Below are 23732 nucleotides of genomic sequence, written 5' to 3' on the forward strand. Positions count from 1 at the left end.
GCGCCTGGGCCGGGCTCGGGGGAGCTCGGGGGAGCGCCCGCCAGCCCCGCCGGAGCCCCTCTCCCCAGGTCCGAAGCCGGCCCCCAGGGCGGAGTAGCTGCTTCCAGGACGTGCCGAGGCCAGGGCGGGGGTAGCGGTGAGCGTGGCAGATCCCTTGCCTTGAGGCTGCGGGGCAGCGACTAGTCGAGTAGTCCACCCCGTGGCGCCTTGCAGGGAGCTGGGGACTTGGGCACCGCGCTGGGGAGGAAGGGCAGAGGAAGGCTCTGGAGAGCCTGCGCAGTGTACTGGGTGGGCGGCGGGGGACGGGGTCTGGGAATGGGGCATCAGGTTTTGCGCGTTCATCCCCCAGTGCCTCTCTGTCCCCAGGTGCAGGGTTGTGCATGCTCCTGAGTGTAAGCAGGTGTGCCTGTGGTGATGCAAGTGTGCAATGGCTGGCCACCTCTTGCTCCCCTCTGGACCCCTCCCTCCCCCACCTGCAATAAATCCACTTCCTCTGCAGTGGATGAGTCCTTCCGGCCATTCATCCCCAGGAGCTCTAAGTGTGCTTCCCAGGAGAAGGGAAGAGGAGGGTATGGAGGCCACTTTGAGAGAGCTGAAGGGAGGCCCTGATATCCAACCCCTACCCTGCCCCTTCTGGAAAATTTCCCCAAGCGGAAGCACTGGGTCCTAAGACTTGCCAGGACCCATTGCTAGACGTAGTGAGGTATCAACCAGAGAACAGCTCCCAAAGTGGCCTCTGGGCCGTGGTTTGGGGGTGGGGGCGGGGGGATGGCTGAGTGGCCAAGGACCTCCTTCCTGCCCTAAGAGAGAACCTCGCCCAGGGAGGAAGCAGGCATGTGTGTATGTGCTTGCCCAACAAGTGTACATGCGTGCGACCTCATCTCCAGGGGGGGGCTCCAGACTCAGAGATTAGCCTCCCACTGTGGCAGAGAAAACAAAAGGCCTTTGTAAGCCCCTGGGCTTTGTCTTGGGAGAGGGGGAGATTTGCAACTAGACACTTCTTGAAAGGAGACACTCAGTTTCACAAGTGAGCCCTCTCGCCCAGCACACACCTATGGCCGGCTGGGCAAGGCACTCAGGCACGCAACCACAGGCACCAGGCAACACGCCTCCATCACCCATCGCACCGCCAGCCCCACTCCCCAGGCAGCAGCTCTTCTTCCCCTCTCTCCCTTCCACCCCCCAGCCCTGGTGCTCCCTCCCTTCTGGCTCCCACCACAGGACATTACTGTGCAGAGAGCACCCTAGTGCCCTCAGGACCAAAGAAGGGAGATGACTTTTCCAGGCAGAAGCAGGACTGTGTCTAGAGCTGGGCTTCTAAATTTCCAGGCCAATGCAATGGTTCTCAAATGAGATTAACTAGGATTAAGTGAGATGATGCATGTAAAGATGCTGTGTGAACTGTATTCCTCATACCATTATCATGCATTATTGGGATCATTTCATCATTTCTGATTCCTGGGGGGAGAATGCAGAAGGGGCCTGACCTTTGGCCTCCTTTATCTCCTTTAGTTGGTGGTCAAAGCAAAGGAGAGCCCTGGGGCCCCAAGGTGCGGGCAGGGGCAGGAGATGGGTTTGGGGCTGGCCCCATCCTGGTCCAGCCCCTTAACCTCTCTAAACCCTGAGCACACACTGGCTGTTCTCCCCTCCCCTCTCCCCACCACCCAGACCGTCCATTCTACCCTCCCTCTCCAGCCTGCCGCATAGCTAACCTAAGAATCACACCTTGAGCCCCCTTCTCCATGCTCTGTTGCCTCCATGCTTTCGAGGCTTTTATCTGTGTCTGTCCCACGCTGCACCAAGCACCACTGTGCACCAGTTTCCAGCCCCTTTGGGCCCTCCACTCCCTTCAGAGACTGACTGTGTATGAGGAACACATCTCTGTAATTATGCCCACTACCTCCTCTATGCTCTTTTCTGTCTTCCTTGAACAAACCTCCCTTCGGGTTAGAAGGTCATAGGTGCTATGGAGATGATTCTCCCAGTCCCCGACAGCTGATGACAGTCGCTTAGCCTCACTACCGGGGGAGTGGGTTGAGTCAGAGACCAAAGTGACTTCTGGGGCTGTACTCCTGGCAGCTGAGTGTCCTTGCTCTGGAAGTTCAAAGGCAGCCAGGTACTGAGCTGTGAGCCAAGCCTGGATGTGTCTCAGGTATTTCATCCTCACCTCACCTCTCCCCAACAGATCCCTCTAGAAGTTGCCAAGAATTTCTCTCTAGTCTGTTCTTCTTCCAAGATTGCGTCTCCCCCCCAAACTAAATGTGAGATCCCCACCACTTCCAGCCCCTATTGCCCAGTTTGGGGTCACTGAGGTCAGAGGTCAAAGCAGGATTCAGGTGATGGGGGTGGAGGGGAACTGACACCTATTAAGCATCTCTTGTGTCCCAGTTTCTGTGCTGGGTGCTTTACCTGCGTTAGCTCATCTAATCCTCCTAAAACTTCAGGCAGGTTAGGGAAGGACAGCAGCCAGCAGCCATGCTGGGTTTTACTTTTTCCAAAGCACTCCCTTATCATCTCCTGTAATTATCTCCCAACCCCTCGAGATAGGGCGAGCAAATACTGTCCTTCCCATTTTAGGCTGAGGCTGAAAGACTGGTCTAAAGTTACACAGCTGTATATAGAGCTAAGACTTGAACTCAGGCCTTCTTATGCAAAATCTCATGATCTTTCCACTCAGAAATCAGAGGAGACGAGGTCTGTGCTGAGACCAATCCTAGGCCCCTCCTGGGAGCCCCTGGCAGAAACCAGTGCACACAACCCAGCCTGCCCAGCCCAGCCTGCTGCCTTGTGGTAGACATGGGGCCTTGGGGAGGGCCGCGGCCAGGGAGGGAGAAAATGACAAAGACACGAGCTGGTTTCTGCCCTTGAAGAGCACCCAGTCTGGAGGAGGGTGGATATCAGACACACGCCAAACCAGACAGAGGCAGGGAAGCATGGAGGCAGATGAACAGACCTTCAGGTCCCCAAGCTGGAGACTGAGAAGATTCGGAGCTGAGGGGAGGAGTGGCTGACCACTGGGTCCCAGCTGCCTCCACCTCCGCGCTCCCACTTTGTGCCACATGACTTTGCACCTGCACATGTTGCTTCCATATTGTTTTGTATCTTTTAAGCTGTGATTCTGTATCTAGGCGGTGCCTCCCAGCTAGACTGTGAGCCCGTTGGGGGCAGGGCTCCTTCCGCTTCTTGGATGGCACCCTCCTCTCTATCTTCCCTCCGCACGCAGTGAACACTCAATAAATGCTCATTTGTCAATAAATGCTGTTTCTTTCACAACTTAGAAACGGTCCGTGCAGTCCAAGGTGCCAGAAGACAGACTGGGGTCTGTGGCATGTCATGAGCTTCCCAGAGCTGCTGCTAGGGATGGTGCAGAGGGGACTTCAGTGCTGAATAAGCTCAGCTAGGAGAACTCTGGTGGCCAATTCCCACTGTCAACCTGGCCAAAATGGGCATGCTGGGCTCTGTCACCCAGATGGCACCACAGGGAGGCCACCAGGACATGGGCCGGCTGTGTGTCCTCCAGAGAGAGCAAAGGACAGCCCCTTTCAGTCCCCTCGTGCTGGCTGTAGCACCATGCTGGGAAGTCAGGGCAGGGACCCTAGGGTCTAGGACAATGCCTAACACTCAACATGTCCAAAACTGGCCTTCTGCTCGTCTCCCCAAACCTGCTTCTGCCACAGTCCTCCCCATCCCAGCTGATGGCAACTCCATCTTTCCAACTGCTCAGGCCAAAAGGCTTGAGTCATCTTTGACTCCTCCTTCTCACACCTGACCCTGACTCCACCAGGGAACCCTGTCAGTTCTACCTCCAAGGGATCCAGATCCCATCGCTCTCACCTTCAGCACCCACACTCAGGGCCAGGCCACTGTCTCCCCGCTTCCATTCCCGCCCCTCCCATCTCTTCTCTACACAGCAACAGAGGCGTTGTGTTAAAACTCTGTCAGCCCACGCTAGTCCCTGAGCAATGACTCCCTCTTTCGAGTGAAGCCTGTGGTCCGTCAGGTGACACACAAGGTCTGCCCACTGCTACCACTCTCTGCCCTCCCTTCCTCCTGCTTCAGCAACACGGGCTGCTCCCTCTGCATGGAAGGTTCTTCCCCAGATACGTGCACGGTTCTTTCCTTCTCCTCTTGAAACCAAGCAGGACCCTGTGGGGCTCCTGGGCACAAAAGCCTTTCTGTGTCCCCTTCTCTGAGTTCCAAAGGGCAGGTTCAAGCAGTTGCTAATCAGGGAAGGGAAGGGATACGGAGACAAGGAAGGAGCAGTCAAGAAACAGTAGTACAGCCTTGAGGGCAGGGTCCTGGTTCCCCCTCAAGGGATATACACATAATGTTATCTTTGAGCTCTTCGGAAGAACTAAAACCCTCACCAAATGGAAGATGTGATGAAGCACTCTTCATTCCAGAGAGGGTCACAGTTCGCCCATCATAACCTGACACCAGATGATCTCTGGATTGAAGGAATGCGGTCCCTGCATGCACCCTGATCCTTATCAGCAACCCCGCCCCTGGACTGTAAGACTCCTCACAGGCCCCCCCAGGGTGGAACACACAGTTTTGAGGGCATTAGCCTACTGTGTCCCCCTTTACCTGGCAAAACAATAGAGCTATTCTTTTCTACTTCACCCAAAACTCTGTCTCTGAGATTTAATTTGACGTTGGGGTACAGAGGCCAGATTCGGCTTCACTCTTCAAGTCTTTCCTCAGATGTCACCTTCTCAATAAGACCCACACGACAACCATTTAAAGTGCAAAGAACCAGTTTCCCATAACATATTCTATTTTTCCATAGCACTTAACCACGTTCTATCGTACTATATAATTTCAATATGTCCATTGTTTATTGTCTGTCTCCTTTCACTAGAATATTAGCTCCACAACGCAGAGACATTGTCTGCTGGCTCATGGCTATATCCCCAGTGCCTAGAACAGTGCCTGGTACATAGTAAGTGCTCAATAGGTCTTTGTGGAATGAATGAATGACTCTTCCCCAAACCTGGGGATATGTGGAGTCCTGGCAGCATCACCCGCTGCCAATTACCCTACCATTTCTACCCTCAACCAGAAACTGCTCCCAAAGAGCCAAGGGGGTCCAATATCAGGAGAGGAAGAGGGGGTTCCCCCTGAGAGATTCTAACTTTCTGTGTCACACATGGGGAGATCCATCTTCCAGCCCAGAGTGGTCCCAGGGAAGCATTCCTCTGGGTCTGTGGCAGGGAAGGGTCCAAGTGCTCAGGGCAAAGATAATTCCAGCATGTAGGCGCTCTTGTGACAACCTGGGGACAGAGTGACCCTGATGGTTAGAGAGAGGTGGAAGGGCCTTAAGCACAGGCCTAGGAGATGCAACCAGCTGCCCCCATTTGAGCAATCTGGACAGATAGGGTCTCCTTCTTCAGCCACACCAGGCCACTTCTGACGACGCCGTGGGTCCCATCTCAGGTCATGTGTGACCCTGGGCAAGGCAGAACCTCTCAGTCTGATCTTCCTCACAGGTAGCTAGAAATTTAATCACACAGTGGAGGCCAAAGCCGTTTGTTAGCTGTAAAGGATTGGTCTCAAATCCTCAAGTAGGAGCTTCCTTCCCCTGGTGACACTGCCGAGTGCTTCCCACTCCACGTGTGGATTCACAGCAGTGCCTGAAGAGAGAGGATGAAAAAGAAGGTGGAAGGGGGCAGACTGGAGGCAAGTTCAGCAGTGAAAGGGCTTAGTCCCCAAAGGCCTCTGGGGTCATGAGGGTCATTGTTCCAGTCTGTACCAGTCTGAACCAGGCCCGCAGAGCCCTGAGCCCTAAGCCCAGATGAAGATCCTGAATACAGCTGCCATGCTCTGCCAGGGGCAGGGCCCCAGGACCCATGGCAGAAGGGACAGACGGGCCTCCTGCCTTAAGAGGAGGGACCTGGGGGAGGAGCTGGTCCAGCAGGAAACCTGGGCAGAGCAGGAACAACAGCGAGGTTTCTTCCTTCCCTGTTTTCTCTGGCATCTTAGCTGCCACAGAGCCCACATCCCGCTCCTCCAGGTCCTTGGCTTCCCTCCGCGCCCCTCCCTTCAGCCCCCTGACAGAGGAGCACCTGTTCTCTCCCTCTGCTGCACCCTCTCGCTTCGCTCCACACAGAGCCCTCAGGGGGGTTTTAACATTACAGTCACAACTTGAGGAAACTTTATTGAGCCTTACTCTGTGCCAAGCACTGTGCTGAGTGCTTCCCAAAGACATGTCATGGTAGTGGTGGTGGGGTGTTTAGTGCATCTCCACTCCTGGAATCCTGGCGGTGGGTCCTTGCCCCTCTTCCAAGCCCTCGAGGGCCCTCCAGCCTCATTCCCCACATGCCTAACCTGGGAGTGGGAAGAGGGAAGGGTGGGAGGGGTGGGTGGAAAGCAGCTGGGAGCTCAGAGGGAAGGGGCAAGGTCGGAGGGGGGCGAGGAACGGGACTGGAAGGAAGTGTCACCGAGTCCAGGGGTAGGAGGACTTGACTTTGGGGGAACTAAAGGAAACCACGTGTAAGAGAGACAGATATGGAAAAGGATGTAGAGACAAAGTCATAGAGAGTAAAAGAGATGAGGAAAGGTGAAATAGAGAGAGTAGGTTGGATGGCTGAGTCCGGGGCAGGCTGGCACGGTGCCCACTTATCTCAAAACGCCCCCTCTCCAACCCTGGAGGCCTGCCGGGCAAAGTGGGGGAGAGGCCCACGATGGCCGGACCGCCCCGCACGGCCCTGCCCGCCGCCCGCCCCTGCCACCGGCCGGTAGGGAGCTGGATGGCGGCGGCGCTGTCCTCAAGAAAGCGCATCATTCCAACCCTGCAGGGCGCGAAGCCGGGTCAGGATGCCCAGGTCGCAGGAGGAAATGGAGGAGCTGGACCCAGCGCCCGAAGAGAAGAAAAGGGGAAGACCATGGCCGGAGATCAAGGCCCAGCGGAGGCAGACGGCCGGAGGTCGGTAGGACGAGAGAGCCCGGAACCGACAAAGTCTCCCGGGGAGCCCGGGACAGGCAGCGCGGAGTAGAGCACGGGAGCCGCCCGAAGCGCACCATGCGCGGGTCCCAGGCAGCCCGACGGGTCTACACCGCCAGCCGGGTCACGTGGCCCGAGCGGGCGGGCTGCTGCCCGGGCCGGGGGGAGGGGAGCGCGGGGCCTGGGTCAGCGGCGAGACCGCGGCGGCCTTGAAGTTCCCTCCCAGCGCGCAGTGCTGGCCGCCGGGTGCGGGAGCCGCCCACTGCCCCCGCCCGCGCGCCCGCCCCGCCGCGGGGCGCCTGCCTTGTATATAGCGCGCCCCGCAGGGCCCGCGCCAGGAGGCGAGGCACGCCGCGGGCGCCGGAGAGCGCTCGGCGCCCGGGAGCCAGTCCCCCCCAACCCCCGGCCCGCTGCGCCGCCGCCCCGACGTGCGACCCCTGCGGGGGCTGCTGCCTCGAGACCATGAAGAAGGAGGTGTGCTCCGCGGCCTTTCTCAAGGCAGTGTTCGCAGAGTTCCTGGCCACCCTCATCCTCGTCTTCTTCGGCCTCGGCTCGGCCCTCAAGTGGCCGTCGGCGCTGCCCACCATCCTGCAGATCTCGCTGACCTTCGGCCTGGCCATAGGCACCATGGCCCAGGCCCTGGGGCCCGTGAGCGGTGGCCACATGAACCCCGCCATCACACTGGCCCTCCTACTGGGCAACCAGATCTCCCTGCTCCGCGCAGCCTTCTACGTGGTGGCCCAGCTGGTGGGCGCCATTGCCGGGGCTGGCATCCTCTATGGGGTGGCACCGCGCGATGCCCGAGGCAATCTGGCCGTCAACGCGGTGAGTGCCCACGGGGCTGGTTGTGGGGCAGGGACCCTGTGGTGGGCTCTGGACCTGGCCCCCAAACCCCATCTCCCGAATGGGTGCCACAGAGTGGTCCAGTGCACACCTCTGCCAGGAAGGTCACAGCCTCCTAAGGCCGGGAAGATGAATCTCAGTGTGTGCCCCTCAGCCCACTCCTGTGGTTCATATTCACCTCCTCTGCCTGACCCCCTCGTGCTGCCCCATGCTGGCCTCTCTCCTGGTGCCTGCCTACTGCCCCTCTTTTCTTACCCAAAACTTCTCTCTCTGCCTGTCTTACCTCTGAGCTCTTCTGTCCTCTTGGGCGCCTCATTGCTCCTGTGTGCTCCTCAGTGGAGTGGTCTCATGGGACCATCGGAGAGAGGTGGGTTGTGATGCTGTCTTCGGTGACCCTGGCCTCTCCGGGTCTCGTTTTTCTCACTCACACTACGTGGGAATGGCCGTAACAGCAGGGACTATTACGTGGGACTCCTCCATAACAGCAGGGGTCAGGGAGTTACGTGTAGAAACCGTGCTTGTGAACTCCCTAATGTGGTGCCAGTGCATGCAGTCTCTGATGAGTATTGGTTCCTGCTCCTGGCCCCCTGCTGCCTCCCCCGCACGCAGCCCCAGATTCAGCCCCCATGTCCCATGCAAACTGGGTTCATTAATCAAACACAGAGGAGGATTTTCTCGGCCATTGTCAAGCGGTGAGTCAGCCCCGCCAGAGAGACGGGTTTGAGGTTGGAACTGGCAGCGGGTCAGGCACAGGCGGGAGGCGGGCTTGGGGGGTGCCGTAAGCAAACTGGGCAGCTGCCCATAGGAGGGAGGGTAAATGCCAGCTTGTGGGGATTGGGGACTGGGAAGAACGAGTGACAGGCCTGTGTCCAGGAAGAGCTCCCGTCACATTTGCCCTTTAGCCACAGCTTTGCGTTCCAAGCTTTGTGCTCACTGCGAAGTATGTAGTCTCTTCAGCAGATGACCTCCCTGATGTGACAGGGCTTGGCTTCCAGCTGCTCAGGCTCTAGATGTCCCTGGAGACCAAAAGCCCATCCCCCCAAGTCCCTGGCCATAGAGGCAGAAGAAGGCAGGGTCTCTACCACACCCTTCCCTTGCAGCTCAACAACAACACAACTCCGGGCCAGGCCGTTGCGGTGGAAATGATTCTGACCTTCCAGCTGGCGATCTGTATCTTCTCCTCCACCGACTCCCGCCGCACCAGCCCTGTGGGCTCCCCAGCCCTGTCTATTGGCTTGTCCGTCACACTGGGCCACCTAGTGGGGGTGAGCATTGCTGCCCCTTGGGGCAAATAATGGGGAGTACCTTCTGAACCAATGAGCCTGGCAGTTAAGGCCTGGAGTGGAGCTGCTCTACTCTGGCCCAGACTTGATCCCCTCAAACCTTCTCCAGTCTGAGGAAAGATGGAAGTGAGTGGGAGTTGGGACGGGGGCAGGAAGCCAAGCCCAAGCGCAGGACAGAGAGGAGAGGAGGGGTCCGTAGGAACCTGTGGAGGGAGAGGTCACCAGCCTAGGAATTGGGAGACAGTTGGAGACCTGGCTGAGCCCCTGAACTGCTGGGGGACCCGGGGAGAGTCCGGGCCGGATGGGAGTAGACAAGCACGCTGCCCTCCTCACCACCTCCCTCTCTCCGTCCAGATCTACTTCACCGGCTGCTCCATGAACCCGGCCCGCTCTCTCGGCCCCGCAGTGATCATGAACCAGTTCAGCCCCTCGCACTGGGTGAGTCTGGGCCTCCCCTGGCTCCCTGGCAATGAAGGCCTAGAAACCCAGCCTTAGCAGCTGACAGCTAACAGGACTTTCCGGATGATGGGGGCCTAGAGCTTGGGGGTGGCTGGAGAGAGAAGGGGATGCAGCCGGAACAAGGACAGGGGCGGGGGTTGATTTTTTAGGCAGGGGACCCTGGTTTGAGGGGAGGGACTGACTCTGTGTGTCTGTCCCTCTGGGGAAGGGAAAAGGATCTGTACTCCAGTGCTGCTCTCTGAGGATTTTGCTTCCATCTTTCTGGGTGGTGGGGGGCAGGGGGCCCGTGTGTCTGTCCTCTTTGATGTTTTATTTATCTGTCCCTGTTGGGGGAATGGGGAGAGTCTTCCTCCCTGTGGGTCTGTCCCTCTGGACAATCTGTCTGTCATCTCCTTTGAGAGCTCTCCAGAGTCTGTCTCTATCCCTGTGTGGAAGGGAGAGGTGTTCTGTTCATCTCTCCGAGGATCTCCATGTCTGTTCCCTCTGAAGGTTCATTTGTCTCTCTTTAGGGTGGGCTTGGCGGGGCCCTGTCCCTCTGGAGATGTCTGTCTCCTCTGAGGATCTGGGTGTCTGTGGTCCATGTCCCTGTCATTGGGGAGTGGGGTGTCAGTATATCTGTCCCTGAAGTGGGGAGAAGTCTTTCCTTCGGGAGGTCTGGAAGTCTCTCTGTCTGTCTCCTCTGAGAGGCCCATAGGTCTGTCCTCTGGAGGGGGAGCTCTTGGTCTCTGAGGCCTGGGGCTCGGCCCACTGACACTGCTCTGTCTCCACCAGGTGTTCTGGGTGGGGCCAATCGTGGGGGCTGCCTTGGCTGCTATCCTCTACTTCTACCTGTTCTCCCCCAACGCCCTGAGCCTGAGTGAGCGTGTGGCCATCGTCAAGGGCACGTACGAGCCCGAGGAGGACTGGGAGGAGCAGCGAGAGGAGCGGAAGAAGACCATGGAGCTGACTGCCCAGTGACCAGCATCACGCGGGGGCCAGCCTCTCGGCCCCTGAACCGCAGGGGGAAAGAAGAGAAATATAGGACAGCAAGCTTCCTTCCCCCGCAGCCGGGTCCTCTGGGCTGGGGAGGAGGTGCTGGCTCCCCAGGCTGAACGGTTAGAGTTGGGAGGAGGAGCCCAGGATGGGACTCTTGGGGTGGGGGCCAGGGGCTGGGGTCTGGTGGGGAAGGGGTCTCTCTGGCACAGGGCAGACTGCTGCAGCGAGGTCAGACCTCAGGCATTGTGAACGCAGTGCTAAGCTTGCAGGTTGCCCCAGGCCAGGCCAGGAAGGGGTGGTTGGCAGTCTGTGTCCCCTCCCTCTCCCCAGCCCCTCCTCAAGAGCCAGGGGGATCCCAGCCCCTGGGACAGCAGAGGCTGACCCTCCCCAGAGCTCTTTAGGAGGGAGGCAAACTGGTTCATTACATGCCGCCTTATTTATTTCTGCTCGAGGATGCATGGGGTAGGGCTGCTGGTGTTAGGGGTGGAGGCTTCCCAATAAACCACTGACATTCATGTTCGGCCTCGTCTCTCTCCAGAAGCCTCACCTCAGGATACTGTGGCTCATCACCTCTCCTCCTCATCATCCCACACCCTCTTCCACAGTCTCCACAATCCTCTGGGGAAAGACAGGGAAGCTGAGGCCAGGGGAGGCTTAGAGAGTCAGAGACGGGGTTGGGAGGAGAGAGAGAAAGAGACCAAATGTAGCAACAGAGCTAGAGGTCAGGAGGGGGGCAGTGGGAGCAGAGAAGGAGGGGTCCTCACCGAGTTGCCTGCCTGCTTGCCCCTCCCTCCTCAGCTATGTCAAGTCCCTGCCACTTGAGGAGGGCCTGGCACCAGTGCCAGGGTGTGCTAGGCAGAAGTGAACCGGCCCGGCAGCCCCTTGAGATGCCGATGGGGTGACCAGCCAGGTCTGTCATTGGGCAGGAGCCACAGTCCCGGACTCCCCTCTCTGCCCCTCGGTGTGCCAAAAATGTGCCACGTTGGGCGCCTGTGCTCAGAGGGAGAAGCCCCCTGCCCCCACCCCTACCAGAAGCCATACCCAGCCCAGCCTCTACCAGCCATGGTTCCCACCGTCTTCCCCTCTGGGCCTGTAGCCCTGCCCTTACCCGCCCTTCTCCCCTTGCCACTGACACTCCTTAGGAAACCCCCTTCAACTCACTAAGCCTCCCATCTCTTAAGCTATAAAGTGAGGATAAAAAATGCTTTCCTCACAGGGTCGTTGTGGGGTCAGATGAAGGGAGGGAGTGGGATTCCTGGGGCTGGGCCGCTCTCTGTGGCGAAAGGGGCACACAACAGCTCAGGACACGACTCCTTATCAGAGTCACTCTGGCTTTGAGTTCAAACCTGGTTGTGCAAATTTGGATAACACAAGCTGTCTGAGTTTTAATTACCTCATCTGTAAAATGGGGATACTTGTACCCATTTCATGGATTGTTATGAGGATAAAATGAAACAATGGATAAAAGGGAAACCCTTGTGCAAACAGGGACAGGCACCTCAGATCGAGGGCTCGATTTGCTAGTGTGAAGAAAAACCAGCACGTCCACAGCTGGGACCCCAGCCACACCGCAGTTCTGGGCCTCTGCTCCCCCGAGAGTGTTTAAACCCGAGCTCGCGCTTCTCCCTGGTGTGGGAACCTCTCCCCCGTGGTTTTCAGTTTTGCCTCAGAAGAGGAGGGGCCAGCAGGGCCAGGAGATGGACTGAGAAGCGATGGGAGAAGCTATAGACAGTGGCTGGCCAGGGTCAGTCCCAGGGGCTGGGGGTGAGGCGGGGCAGACTCCCCAGCCCTCCTCCAAACTTGAGTCTAGTATATGTAAGTGGCAGCGGCAGCCGGCACCCTGCCCTGCCTGCCTGGCGGCTTGCAGTAAACACCAAATGGCAGTGTGTGTGAAGCCCCGGTAAAGGAGCGGTCCCCCACCCGCTGCCTCCACCCCTGCCCCTACCCAAGAGCCCGGCGCAAGTGCCAGCTCCGACCAGCAGGGGGGGACCTCGTCCACCGAATCCACCGCTGCCGCGCTTCCTCTTCCCCAAGTCCCGGGTCTGGGCCAGATGCGGCGTGGAGGAGAGGGGGCCCTGGGGAGTCTTTCAGGCCTTGGTCCCCTGGGCCACCAGGAAGCAGCTACCCCCAGCCCCCCACCCCACTGTCTGTACAGAAGAGAGGGGATTCCTCTGCCCGCCCAGGGGCTGCCAGTTTCACCTGGTAGGAAAGTGGACAAGGTGACAGAATGGAGAGATGGAGGAGGACTAGGGGTCAAGGCCAAGAATAGACAGAGGGTTAGCTGTCTAGATGGGTGGGCAGGAGGATGGGTTGCTGGGAGGGTCGGCTCTCTCAACCCCAATCTGAGCCTCAGCTTCCTCCTCCGGCGGTTGTGGACGAGAACATCAGACCTCCTCGCAAGACTTCCACGCAAGACTCAAGTGAGGCACAGCCGTGACTGGGAGGCAGGCCTCTCCATCCAGCCCAGCAACTTGGTTCCTTTCTCCGACGGGTCCCACGGGGAGCATGACGGGGTGAACGGTGGGCCTATGAGGGACAGGCCCTCAGGGATGGGCGGGGCACCCAGTCCGAGGGAGGTACTGGCCAGTCCGAGGGCGAGGGTCCGCCTAGGGCATATGGGGCTGACCAGGTGCCGCGGGCCAGGCAGTTTGGCCAGCAGAGGGCGCTGCGCTCCCTGGTGTCGGATCCTCCCCGCGCGGCTCGAGTCCGGGGCTCACAAAGACCTGCGCACACACGAGCCCGCACACGGTAGCGCCGCTCCGCGAGGATCTTCGGTTGTACCCAGCGGGCTCCGTCTTTCGGCATAGACCGCTCACTCCGCGTGTGTGCAGAGCCACATCGCCCGTCCCCCATTCCCTCTCACAGGGCCACTCGGGACCAGACCCAGCTGCCTGGCCCCACGTGTTCTCAGCGAGGTATACGTGTGTGTCATATCCAGGCACACACATGCTCAGTCATCCCTCTGACCCTCTGCTCCACCTGAAGACAGAACCCAAAAGAGCTTTGACTCTCCTGTAGGAGGCTTCCTCCCCTTCCCCTCCTCCTCCGCCCAGGGGCTGCCAGTTTCACCAGGTAGGAAGGTGGACATGGTGACATGATGGAAAGATGGAGGAGGACTAGGGGTCATGCAGAGAACAGACAGAGGGTTTGCTGTCTAGATGGATGGACAGGAGGAGGGGTTGCCAGGAGGGTCGGCTCTGTCAGCCCCCCTCTGAGCCTCAGCTTCCTCTTTCCACCATTTTGTGGGGAAGGGTGAGGGGATACAAGGGAAACTACCTTGAATCTTTCCCTTTCTGTCATGTTTTTATTGTCCCTTCTCATCTCTTCCAGTTCCCTCCTCCTTCCCCTCCTTCTTGCTCCCCCATCCTCTCCAAGCCCTGAGAGAGAACCTCAGTCAGAGCTCACATTGCCCCTTGTGTCCACGCACACACCACACACACATCTCCCCACAGAGATGCCCAACCCGCTAGTCTGGGGAGCCCAGAGACAGGCCTCTGAGAGGTTAAGAGCACACAGCCACCTGACAGGCAGCTGTAGGCAGCCAGGTGTGGGGCTTGACAAAAGCTCTTGGAGCAAGAGTGACCTCAAAAGCGTGCTACCAGGGCCCAGGACTGGCTGGGTCCAGGGACATGCTGGCTGGAGCTGGAGCAAGTCCTGGCCAATGTCCACCTGTCCTCAGGGGGTGAAGGACCTTGTTCCAGGCCAGGCAGGGCCCCAGGAGGTTCTGCTCTAGGCCAACTGGAGACCAGGGCTGCCACTACACTTAAGGCTCTCAGTCTCCAGGGCCCAGAGCAGGGGCCTCAGGTGCTGCTTGTCCTGGACCCTTCCCACCCCAGCACGGCCCTCACAGCTGTCTCGCTGGAGTGGGAAGGGAGGTGAGAGTCCTAATAACCAACATTTTCTGACTGGGGGACGCTCTCCTAGGGAGGTGGGAATTATCAGCTCCACCTTTTTTTTTTTTTTTTTGGCCATACCACGTGGCTTGCAGGATCTTAGTTCCCCAACCAGGGATCGAACCTGGGCTCCTGACAGTGAAAGCTCAGAATCCTAACCACTGGACCACCATGGAATTCCCAACATCTCCATTTTAAAAGTGGGAAAGCTGAGGTCACAGGAGTTAAGCACTGGTCAGGGGTACAGAATATGTGGCAGTGTTCAAATGCTTTCACTTTCTTGTCTTATCAAAGGTTCTCAACAGACAGGCATTACTGCTGTTTGGTGCCTGTGTACAGGTGCAGAAACTGAGGCTAGGTAAGATGTAGGGACTGGCAGGTGTCTGTCCCCAGGCCCTGTATGACCCTGTCTGAGGGGAGGGAAGGAGACAGATGCCCGGGAGATTCCCTGGGACAGCCCCTAGGCAGGGAATTCCCCCCACCCTCACCCCCCAACCCCAGGGCCAGAGAGGAATGTCACTCACACTACATTCCTTCAATCTTGAGCATTTCTTGAAAGACTCCTTCATGCCAGGCAAGCCTGGGAGTCTGCACTGGAACAGTGGAGGCACCGAGGAGGTCAAAGCCAGAAGTAGCCACTGGCTTTGTCCAAGCCCAGCTTCTCTACAAAGCTTGCCCTGACTCTCCTGGAGGTGAAAATTAGGGCAGGCTTCATAGAGGAATTGAACTTGAGCAAAGTCTTGAAAGAGAAACAAAGAGGAAAGGCATTCCAAACCCATGGTCTCTCCACTACTCCGTGATTACCCAGGCACATTATAAAGAAGCAGCCAGGAGAGGGAGAAGTGAAAATCGTAGATGAGGCTGGGAATGGCCAAGAGAGGGCCCCAGTTGCTCAAAGGGAGACAAGAACACAAGGAGGGGCCCCCTGACGCAGACACAGGAGAAGGGCTGCCTCTTCTTCAGGGTCAAAGGGAAGCTGGTAAGGGCATGGGGCAGCTGCAGGTGAGTTTGCGGCTGGGGGGAGGGTGGGGTGGAGGGATGGGAAGAAGTCTTGCCAGCTGGTTTCACTTTCTAGGTAGGACAGGAGGCAAGTAGATCTGCCGGAGCAAAGCCAGAGCAAGGTAGGGTACTTGAAGAGAGTACGGAAGGTTTGAAGTAGGGCTTAGAAGAATGGGGAGAGAGCCGCCTGGCGACGGTGTGGTGTAAGGATTGCTGAGCAGAGCTGTGACCCCTACTGAGGCCAGAGACCATGGACTTGTCATGGCGGCAGTCTGCACGGCTGGGCGAGTTTCTCCAGCAGCGCTCAGCAGGGCAGATGGGGGCAGAGGGGTGTGGAGAAGAATGAGGATGGAGGGACACGGTTGGGGGGGCGGGGTGCAGAGAACAGGGAGCTGGGACAGAGGGCACTGAGGTGAGATGCCAGGGGATCTGGCTGGAGAAGGTAGAGTCAAGCCAGGATGGCTGGATGAACAGAAAGGGGCTGGGGGAGACATTGGGGAAGAATGTGACTGGGACTGAAATGGGGGAGGGTGGATGGACAGAGCCTGTGGTCAGAGTTGGGATGTTTCACTTGAAGATTTCAGAAGACCCAGTCCCAGGTGAGGACAGGTATAAGGCTGTAAGGAGAGCCAGCTGACATGAAGCAGACATGAAAGTCACCTGCCTCCAGGAGGCCAAGAAGCTTTTATTCACTCATTCATTCATTCAACAAATATTTATTGAGGACCTTACTGGCAGCAGTGAGCAAATCCCTGTGCAAGACGTTACATGTAGGGATGAACAAAACTTGGCTCCTGCCCCCTCACCCAGGAAAGGGGGAGGTGACATCAAAGCTGAGCCTGAGGAATAGGACTCACCCAAGCAAAGGACGTGGGGTGGGCTTTCCAGGGAGAGGAGAGAGCATCCCCCAAGGCGAGACCAGCATGGAGTGTTCTAGAACCATTGGCCATTTGGTGAGGCCAGAGGGTAAAGGACAAGGCAAAAAGTGGGGAGAGGTGAGGTAGGAGGAGCAGGATCCCAGAGGACCTTGTAGGCCAGGCACGGAGCTCACAGAGGGGACGGGAGGCTTTAAAGTGACGTTAGCAGGGAGCAGCAGGATCAGATTTGCATTTTAGAAAGATCGCTCAGGCTGCAGCGTGGATAATTGATTGGCGCGGAGCAAGGGAGAAGACAGAGAGAATGGTTAAAGGCTGCAGGGCAGCAGGGGTGGCAAGAAGAGGGCACAGTCAAGAAAGATTTAGGATTCAGTATCAGTAGGACTTGCTGCCTTCGCTGGATGGGGGCAGGAGGGTGAGGTCAAGGATGCCTCCCAGGTGCCACCAACTGAGCTGGGGACAACAGGAGGAGTGCTTTTGGGGTCACAGGGAGAGATGAGGATCTCGTTGTGAGACAGGTGGCATTTGGGGAGCCTGAGGACACCAGGGGACAACCACTGGGCAGGGAGATATGGCGGGGGGTGAGGTCAGGGCACCCAGATGTGGTGAACAGGTGAAGAGTGTACTATTTTAACAGTTCGGCAGGTTCTTCTTAGGGAAGGAACGCTTTTATTTGAGAAAATACCTTGGTATATTGCTGGGGGTTAAAGGGCAGAGCCTAGGGCATGGGTAACCTTAGGGCCAGCATAGCCACAAAAATAGTAAGCTACGCTGTGTGGCGTGAGAGGGATTGTTTTGGCCCCTGAGAAGGAGGAGAGCAGAGAAGTAAGGAGAAGGGCTGAGTTGGGGGAGGGGAGGCAGAAAGAGGCAGAAGTGGGTGAAGGGCCAGTGGAAACTCCTGGCTGGCGGGCAGCAGAGGTGCCCATTGCCACGGGTGTCACTGATCAGCTGTGGAATAAACACCCCCTCCATCTGCCCCCCTGCACCCACACAGGCCCACGTCCTCAGTAAAGCTGACTCCGTTCACATCAGCTTTCAGTGAGTGGGGTTTTAGGTGGGAATGGAGGACAGAGCTTCATTCATATCTGGGTTTATGGGGCTCGGAATAGCATGAGCCCACTTGGAGGCCGAGCCTGCAGGCAAAGGGGGCCGGGAGAACAGGTGCTGCGGAGAGTGCACAGGGCCCTCTGAAGCAGGCCTTGGACTTGGGGATCTGAGTGATCTTGCTCTGTCTAAGCTGACATCGGGGATGAGAGCGCCCTGGAATCCCACGGCCCGCGCTACTCCGGCACCTGCGGCCCCCGAGGCTGGGCGTCTGCCCGCAGCAGAGTTAGGCCAGTCCAGCTCGGAAAACTCCTGGGAGGTTCCAGCTCAGTGCCCGGGGAGGGCCCCCCTCCTCCAGCCGTCAGGTGAGCTTAGGGTGGAGCGGGCATGTGAGAGCCACCCCTCATGCCACCCCTACTCCCACCCACCCAGACGCACATAACCCTGGCAGCCCGCCCCCTGCCAGTCTGACCACACAGTCCTCAGGGCAGCAGCACTGTGGTAGAGCTGCAGGCTGGGGCCGGAGCAGCCCGGAGACAGGAGACCAGAGGAGGCAGAGGAGATCAGAGGGAAGAGAAACAGAGGCCCCGGGAGCAAAGGCACCAGGACCCGGACGCAATGGAGTCAGGCAGGCGCAGCTTGGCCAAGATGCTGGTGTGCCGGCTCTGGACGACCATCAGCAAGGCTCTGTTTGCCGAGTTCCTGGCCACGGGGCTGTACGTGTTCTTTGGCGTGGGCTCGGCTCTGAGATGGCCCTTGGCGCTTCCCTCTATGCTGCAGATTGCCATCACCTTCAACCTGGCCACGGCCGTGATCGTGCAGATCACCTGGAAGGCTAGTGGGGCCCACGTCAACCCTGCTGTGACGCTGGCCTTCCTCGTGGGCTCCCAAATCTCCCTGCCCCGTGCTGTGGCCTATGTGGCTGCCCAGCTGGCAGGGGCCACAGCGGGGGCTGCTCTGCTTTACGGGGTGACGCCTGGGGACATCCGAGAGACCTTTGGGGTCAACGTGGTAGGTGCAGGGAGGGGGAGGGGGCAGGTCCATACAGGTGGAAAGGGGGGGGAGGGCCAGGCTGGAGGAGAGGGGACAGGGAGGTAACAGAGCATGTGCTCCACACCTGCTCTGGGCTGGGACCTGGGACCCAGGGGAATGACTGTGGCCTTAGTGCAGGGAGGGCAGGAATGGGATTGCGGTGCAAGGAACAGGGGGAGCAGGAAGAAGCCACACTAAGGGACAGGAGTCGGAAAAGAACCAGGCACTTAAGGGTGGGGGTAGGTGGGGAGAGGTGGAGCTGTGGGTAGCGGCAGGGGACCCTGCACGCCCTTCACCTCCCCGGGTCCGCCCCACGTCCCCCGCTCCTCTGTTGTCCCCTGTTCCTCCCTCCCCAGCACCCTGAGGCCTGCCTCACTCCCCCAGATTCCTCTAATCATCTGTGTTCCACTTACTTCCCTGAGTCCCCACCTTCCACTCCTACCCACGGCCCCTCCCAGCCAGGCAGCTTGCAGACGTGCGTCGTGCATCTTAGCTGCCCCAGCCTTCCTGTTCCCACCAGTCCTGGGCCCCCGCCTCCCCCTGACCCACTGGCCCCAACCGAGCCGTGGAGTGGGGGGTGGGTGCCACTCGCTTCTGCAGGGAGCAAGTGTCTGGGGCTCACCTGAACCCCACCACACAGCTCTCCTCAGCCCGTTAGCTCCTTAAGTCCTGGGACTGGCGGTGGCGAGGCGTCTCACCCCTTACGGTGAGGAGACGAGGCCCAAGGGGTCACCAGCCCCGGGCAGAGCCCGCTGGCTGCAGTGTAACCCCCTTGCACAGGTCCGGAACAGCGTCTCCACAGGCCAGGCGGTGGCAGTGGAGCTAGTCCTGACCCTGCAGCTTGTGCTCTGCGTTTTTGCTTCCACCGACAGCAGACAGACTACTGGCTCCCCAGCTGCCACGATTGGAGCCTCTGTGGCAGTGGGCCACCTCATTGGGGTAAGGGCCAAAGGGGACACCGGGCCCATGTACCCACTGGTCCCTCCCTGGGGAGGCTGCAGGGGCCCTGAAGGCGAGGAAGTGTCCTTCCCTGAGCCCTCGTGTCTTGGGGCCAAGGCTGTGCCCCGCACTCCAGGCCCTGGATAGGGTGCTGCAGAGGCCAAGTCTGGGGCTGGGACTCTGAGCCATGGTGGAGGGCACCGTCCCCTCCCAGGCCTGCCTTCAGCCTCCTCACGCCCTGACCTGCACTCACTCCCCAGATCTACTTCACCGGCTGCTCCATGAACCCAGCCCGCTCCTTTGGTTCTGCTGTCATCGTCGGGAAGTTCGCAGTCCACTGGGTGAGACCCTCTGCTGGCAGCCAGGGGAAGGGAGAGGGCCCCAGTGGCAATAGGGACTTTCACCAGCAGGAGGACCACAGACACCTGGGGAGACAAGTCCCCCTGCCACAGACCATCTTGACCCCCAGTGGAGGTTTCCCGAAGCTCAGAAGACCGGGGCCAGTATCCTTTCTTTCCAGCTTCAAAAAGTCTGGGGTACCCAGTGGACTGGCAAGAAATGAGGCAGGGCAGGAGCTGCAGCCTTGGCCCAGGCCTCAAGTCCTGGCTGTTTCCTTATTCACTCCTTCCAGCTGGACCAATTTCCAAACTTGGATAAAGAAAAAGACAAACAGAAATAGAGACACACACACACACACACACACACACACCAGCAGGGACAGGAACAGCACTAGCCGGGGTTCTGGGCTGGAATGGGGAAGGCGAAAAGAGAGAGGCAGGGGTGGCGGGGAGCCTGGCCCAGCCCTGTGGGAGGCAAGGTCCCTTCCCCTGCGGGCACTCAGAGTGGGAGGTCAGGACTTGTGCTTCTCAAATCTGCCACCACGTAGATGGCTCCAGGGTTCCTGGGAGACCAAGTCAACACTGGGAAGCAGGTGGGGTCCCAAAACCACCCTATGGTCCTGACGGCTCACGAGCAGGGTACCCACTTCTGCCTCCTCAGATCTTCTGGGTGGGACCCCTGACGGGGGCTGTCCTGGCTTCGCTGATCTACAACTTTATCCTGTTCCCTGACACCAAGACCCTGGCCCAGCGACTGGCCATCCTCACAGGCACTGTGGAGGTGGAGGAGGTGGAAGGGGTGGAGCCCCAGAAGAAAGATTCCCAGTCCAGTTCAGAGGACACTGAAATGGAGAATGTGTGTCAGGTGGCATAGAACCTGGCCCCTGCCCTCAAGCTTCTGAAAAGAGCCCTGAAAGTGGGCAGCACGCTTTGTGTAACCAGACTTCAGGTTTTCCTGGGGGGCGGGGGCTTGCGAGGTGCGGTAGGGAGGCTTGGCCTCTTGTCCTAACAGGGTGGGCGGGGGATCCCCGGCATTACATTTCTAGATGGAATCTGGGAAGCAAATCTGCTCAGTTTCCTCCTCCTACCTCTCTTTTAATGGGACAGAGCAGAGCGAGGCAGGGGGAATTCATGATTGCTCTCCCCGTCTCTCATCTGTCTGGACCCCAGTGGGGGTCCTGGGCTTCCAGGTCCCCATGTCTTGGAGAAAAGGGAATTTGAGCCCAGACAGACACTCTGCTTAGAGACTGAGGGCTATGGGGACCTCTGGGAATCCCAACTTCTCACCCCACCCTTGGGGAGGAGGGGCCAGACTTCCCAGAAGAACCAGGCCCTAGGACAGCCTCTGCACTCCTCAGAGGGGTGTCTCTGCTCTTGGATGAGGACGGGGGCTGTGGCTCCCCCCTCAGACGGGGGGCTTCCTGAGGCCAGAGATTGCCCTTCCAATAGATCTTCATTCCTTTCTCCTCCAAATGCTCAGCAGAGAGCCCCTCCCTTGGGAAGAGCTGACACAGAGAGGAACCTTTTCTCCCGCCAGCAGAGGGGCATGATATAGGCAAGGGAGGTTCAGGCCAGACAGGCCTTTCTCCCCAGGTGTTCTCCTGCCTTCCACTCCACAGCCCCATTCACAAGAGCAATCCTGAGAGGGGAAATGTCCTATCCCAGCATTCGGTCCCTGACCTGGGCCTGAAGAAGCCGTCTCCAGCCTCATTCTCAGCTCTGCCGGGATCCCCAAAAAGCTGTTGAATACATCCCAAGGATGGTAGGAACTCAGGAATGACCCAGGAAACCAAGATTTGCAATTCAGTGCCTCTGAAGTATTATCTGAGTCTCACCTTGTTTGTTAATATTTACAAGCTGCGGTAAATCTACTCTACCTGTGATTTGCGGTCCTGTCTGGATCTCAGCTTCCTCAGCTGTAAAAATCTCCCCCAGAGATTGATGTTAAAACAAACAAGAGGTTGGAAAATATTTTTGGAGGTTAAAAAGCTAGAAAAACAAACCCAATAAATGATGATTATTGTTGCTGTTACTGTAATTATTGGGCTTGAATATAATTGCTGTTGGTAATGGGAGGAAGGAGGCAAGAAGGGAGAGGGAGATGACTGAGAGGGAGGGAAAAGAGAGTAGGCTTTTCTTTTCATCTGCTTTACTTACCAAGGGCCCTGCCTTCTTCTCTCCTGGGCCTACTGACCTGGGAGCTTTGTGAGTGTGTGTGGGGGGTGATTGGGGGAACAGGAGTCAGGCTGGGGAGGGACCCTGGAATGAAGAGAAAAGCCAATAAAAGTCAGTTCTTCTCATCTCTATCGTGCCCGTCACTATGGTACCCTGCGATAGAGCAGCCAAATGCACAAAAAAAGATAGTTCCTTTTCCACAATGCCTCCAAAGGGGCTGGAGATAGGGGAGGGGCTGCCAAAGTCTCCCAAGGACAGGGCCCAGCCTGTGACAGTGCAGTAGCTGAGTCCTAAATGCTCGTGGCCACAGCAGCCGTGTTCTGTAATATCGTCAGTGCAGAGTACTACTCACATCTCTCCAAGCTGGGCCCCACTCATCCATCTTCATGATCTCTCAGAGCCCAGGGCTTCCTGTGCCCTTTTATGAGCAGGGACAGCTGGGCACGCACGCGCACGCGTGTGTGTGTGTGTGTGTGATTGACTTGCTAAAGGTCACCCAGCTCGGTACCACAGCCCCCCAAGGTCTCCCCAGCTCCCAGCTTAGAATTTTCCAGAATAGAGCTCCAGGGGGGCTTATACAAACTGCAGCCAGAGGAAGGAAGGAAGCAGGAACTAGGAGGTTGAAGAGGTCAGGGGGGTGGAGCTCCCGCAGTAGGCTTTAAAGCTCCTAGACAAATCATCTCCACATCCCCAGAGCCAAGCACGCAGTGGGTACTCAATAAAAGTTTGATGAATGAATGAATGAGGCTGGCGGCTGGGGAGGGGAGGTGGTAATTGATCAAGAGGAGAACTCAGGAGTCATAGCTCTAAATGAGCCAAGATGACAGAAGCTGAGAAGCCTATGCTCGCAGGTCAGGGGAGCTGCGAAGAGGGTGCACAGCCACACTTGAACCTCCGCCCCTACACCAGAGGAGACTGGGCAACCTCTGTCCCAGGGACTTCCGGGACAAGAGGGTAAGGGTGATTGCCTGAAGAGAAAGCTGGGGGCTATTTTCACAAATAGTTCTTTAAAGCTGTTTTCTGTCGTAACAGACTAGAGCAAGAGGAGACAAGCTTCATGAGAGGTGAGGAATTAGGTTAGAATCTGAAGAGGATCCAAAGTTAGACACAGGAATAGTAACCAAAGGTTAGCTTCTCCTTCTCTGGAGCCCTTTAATAGGACAGCCGGCCATCTGCTTGGACGTGGGAAGGGTTGGCTTTCCGGGGGGGGCGGGGCAGATCTCAGCGGTGCCAGCCAGGGGCTTCGCTTCACAGGCACAACCCCTGAGCCTGGATGGGGGGGCGGGAGCCTGGGGAGGGCAGAGACCCAACCAGGCCGACCCTTGGTGTGCGCTCCCTTCCTCCCTTTTGTCAGGGGAAGTTTTTAATTAATGGTGTGTAATCTGATCTGGCCCTTCTCCCCGCTGAGCGCTGCCTTCAATCATCGGAGCCATCTGCAATTGCAATTCATAATTCTCCCGAAAGGGAGGGGGGCCCAGGGCGGGCGCCTTGGTGATTAATACAATTAGCCTTTTATGTTGATGATTGTCTTAGCAGGAGCAGATGATGGGAGCACAGAGCCATCCATGGCTGTCGCATCCCCATTGGCTGGCAGGAAGCCCCTCTCCGCTCCTCCCCCCCCCCCCCCCCCCCCCCCCGCCACTGCCTCCTCCGGGTGTAAAGAGGACAGGTCTAATCTGGGACCACGCTGCACAGTGGAGGCGGCTCCACGGAGGGGCCAGGCTCCGGGACACATTCGGGCTCCATGGACTGAGAGGAGAAGAGGAGCATGACGACGATCCGGAGACTTTCACTTTCCAGAGAAAATCACTTTGACCTGAAGGAATTCTGTGCACCAAGGTTTTTAAAAAAAAAGACCATGTAAAGATAGAATAGGGGTTGAGAGGGTTGAAAGAGTTTAAATACAGGCTCAGGCACTTACAGCTGCATGAACT

General features: G+C 58.0%; 2 protein-coding genes across 4 annotated transcripts; both read left to right on the top strand.

Annotated features, from left to right (window-relative positions):
• Positions 1 to 7291: 7291 nt before the first annotated feature.
• AQP5 (aquaporin 5) lies at positions 7292 to 11018 on the top strand. Its single transcript, XM_068560291.1, has 4 exons — positions 7292 to 7768; positions 8887 to 9051; positions 9424 to 9507; positions 10300 to 11018. Exons 1-4 carry the CDS (start codon positions 7406 to 7408, stop codon positions 10483 to 10485), a joined length of 798 nt encoding a protein of 265 aa, XP_068416392.1. The 5' UTR covers positions 7292 to 7405; the 3' UTR covers positions 10486 to 11018.
• Positions 11019 to 17790: 6772 nt separating this feature from the next.
• Positions 17791 to 21648, top strand: AQP6 (aquaporin 6). 3 transcript variants are annotated; one of them, XR_011075945.1, is made up of 5 exons: positions 17796 to 18325; positions 19127 to 19285; positions 19546 to 19626; positions 20285 to 20557; positions 21243 to 21648. XR_011075945.1 is itself a non-coding variant. In XM_068560289.1 (5 exons), the coding sequence occupies exons 1-4, from the start codon at positions 17933 to 17935 to the stop codon at positions 20495 to 20497; spliced, it is 846 nt and encodes a 281-aa protein (XP_068416390.1). In that variant the 5' UTR covers positions 17796 to 17932; the 3' UTR covers positions 20498 to 20539; positions 21243 to 21648. The 3 variants fall into 3 exon arrangements, 2 of the variants coding, with proteins under 2 accessions (XP_068416391.1, XP_068416390.1); XM_068560289.1 differs by having other exon boundaries at positions 20285 to 20539; XM_068560290.1 differs by having other exon boundaries at positions 17791 to 18325; positions 20285 to 21648.
• The last annotated feature ends 2084 nt before the right edge of the window (positions 21649 to 23732 follow it).

The sequence above is a fragment of the Eschrichtius robustus genome, chromosome 13 (assembly GCF_028021215.1).
Source record: "Eschrichtius robustus isolate mEscRob2 chromosome 13, mEscRob2.pri, whole genome shotgun sequence".
Lineage (NCBI taxonomy): Eukaryota > Metazoa > Chordata > Mammalia > Artiodactyla > Eschrichtiidae > Eschrichtius > Eschrichtius robustus.

Excerpts from the sequence above, each read along its gene's own strand:
- AQP6 (XM_068560290.1), top strand. The coding sequence starts at position 17,933 with ATGGAGTCAGGCAGGCGCAGCTTGGCCAAGATGCTGGTGTGCCGGCTC. Across the intron at positions 19,286-19,545 it reads CAGTGGGCCACCTCATTGGG|ATCTACTTCACCGGCTGCTC; the intron begins GTAAGGGCCAAA and ends CTCACTCCCCAG. Across the intron at positions 19,627-20,284 it reads GGAAGTTCGCAGTCCACTGG|ATCTTCTGGGTGGGACCCCT; the intron begins GTGAGACCCTCT and ends CTGCCTCCTCAG.
- AQP5 (XM_068560291.1), top strand. The coding sequence starts at position 7,406 with ATGAAGAAGGAGGTGTGCTCCGCGGCCTTTCTCAAGGCAGTGTTCGCA. Across the intron at positions 7,769-8,886 it reads GCAATCTGGCCGTCAACGCG|CTCAACAACAACACAACTCC; the intron begins GTGAGTGCCCAC and ends CTTCCCTTGCAG. Across the intron at positions 9,508-10,299 it reads AGTTCAGCCCCTCGCACTGG|GTGTTCTGGGTGGGGCCAAT; the intron begins GTGAGTCTGGGC and ends TGTCTCCACCAG.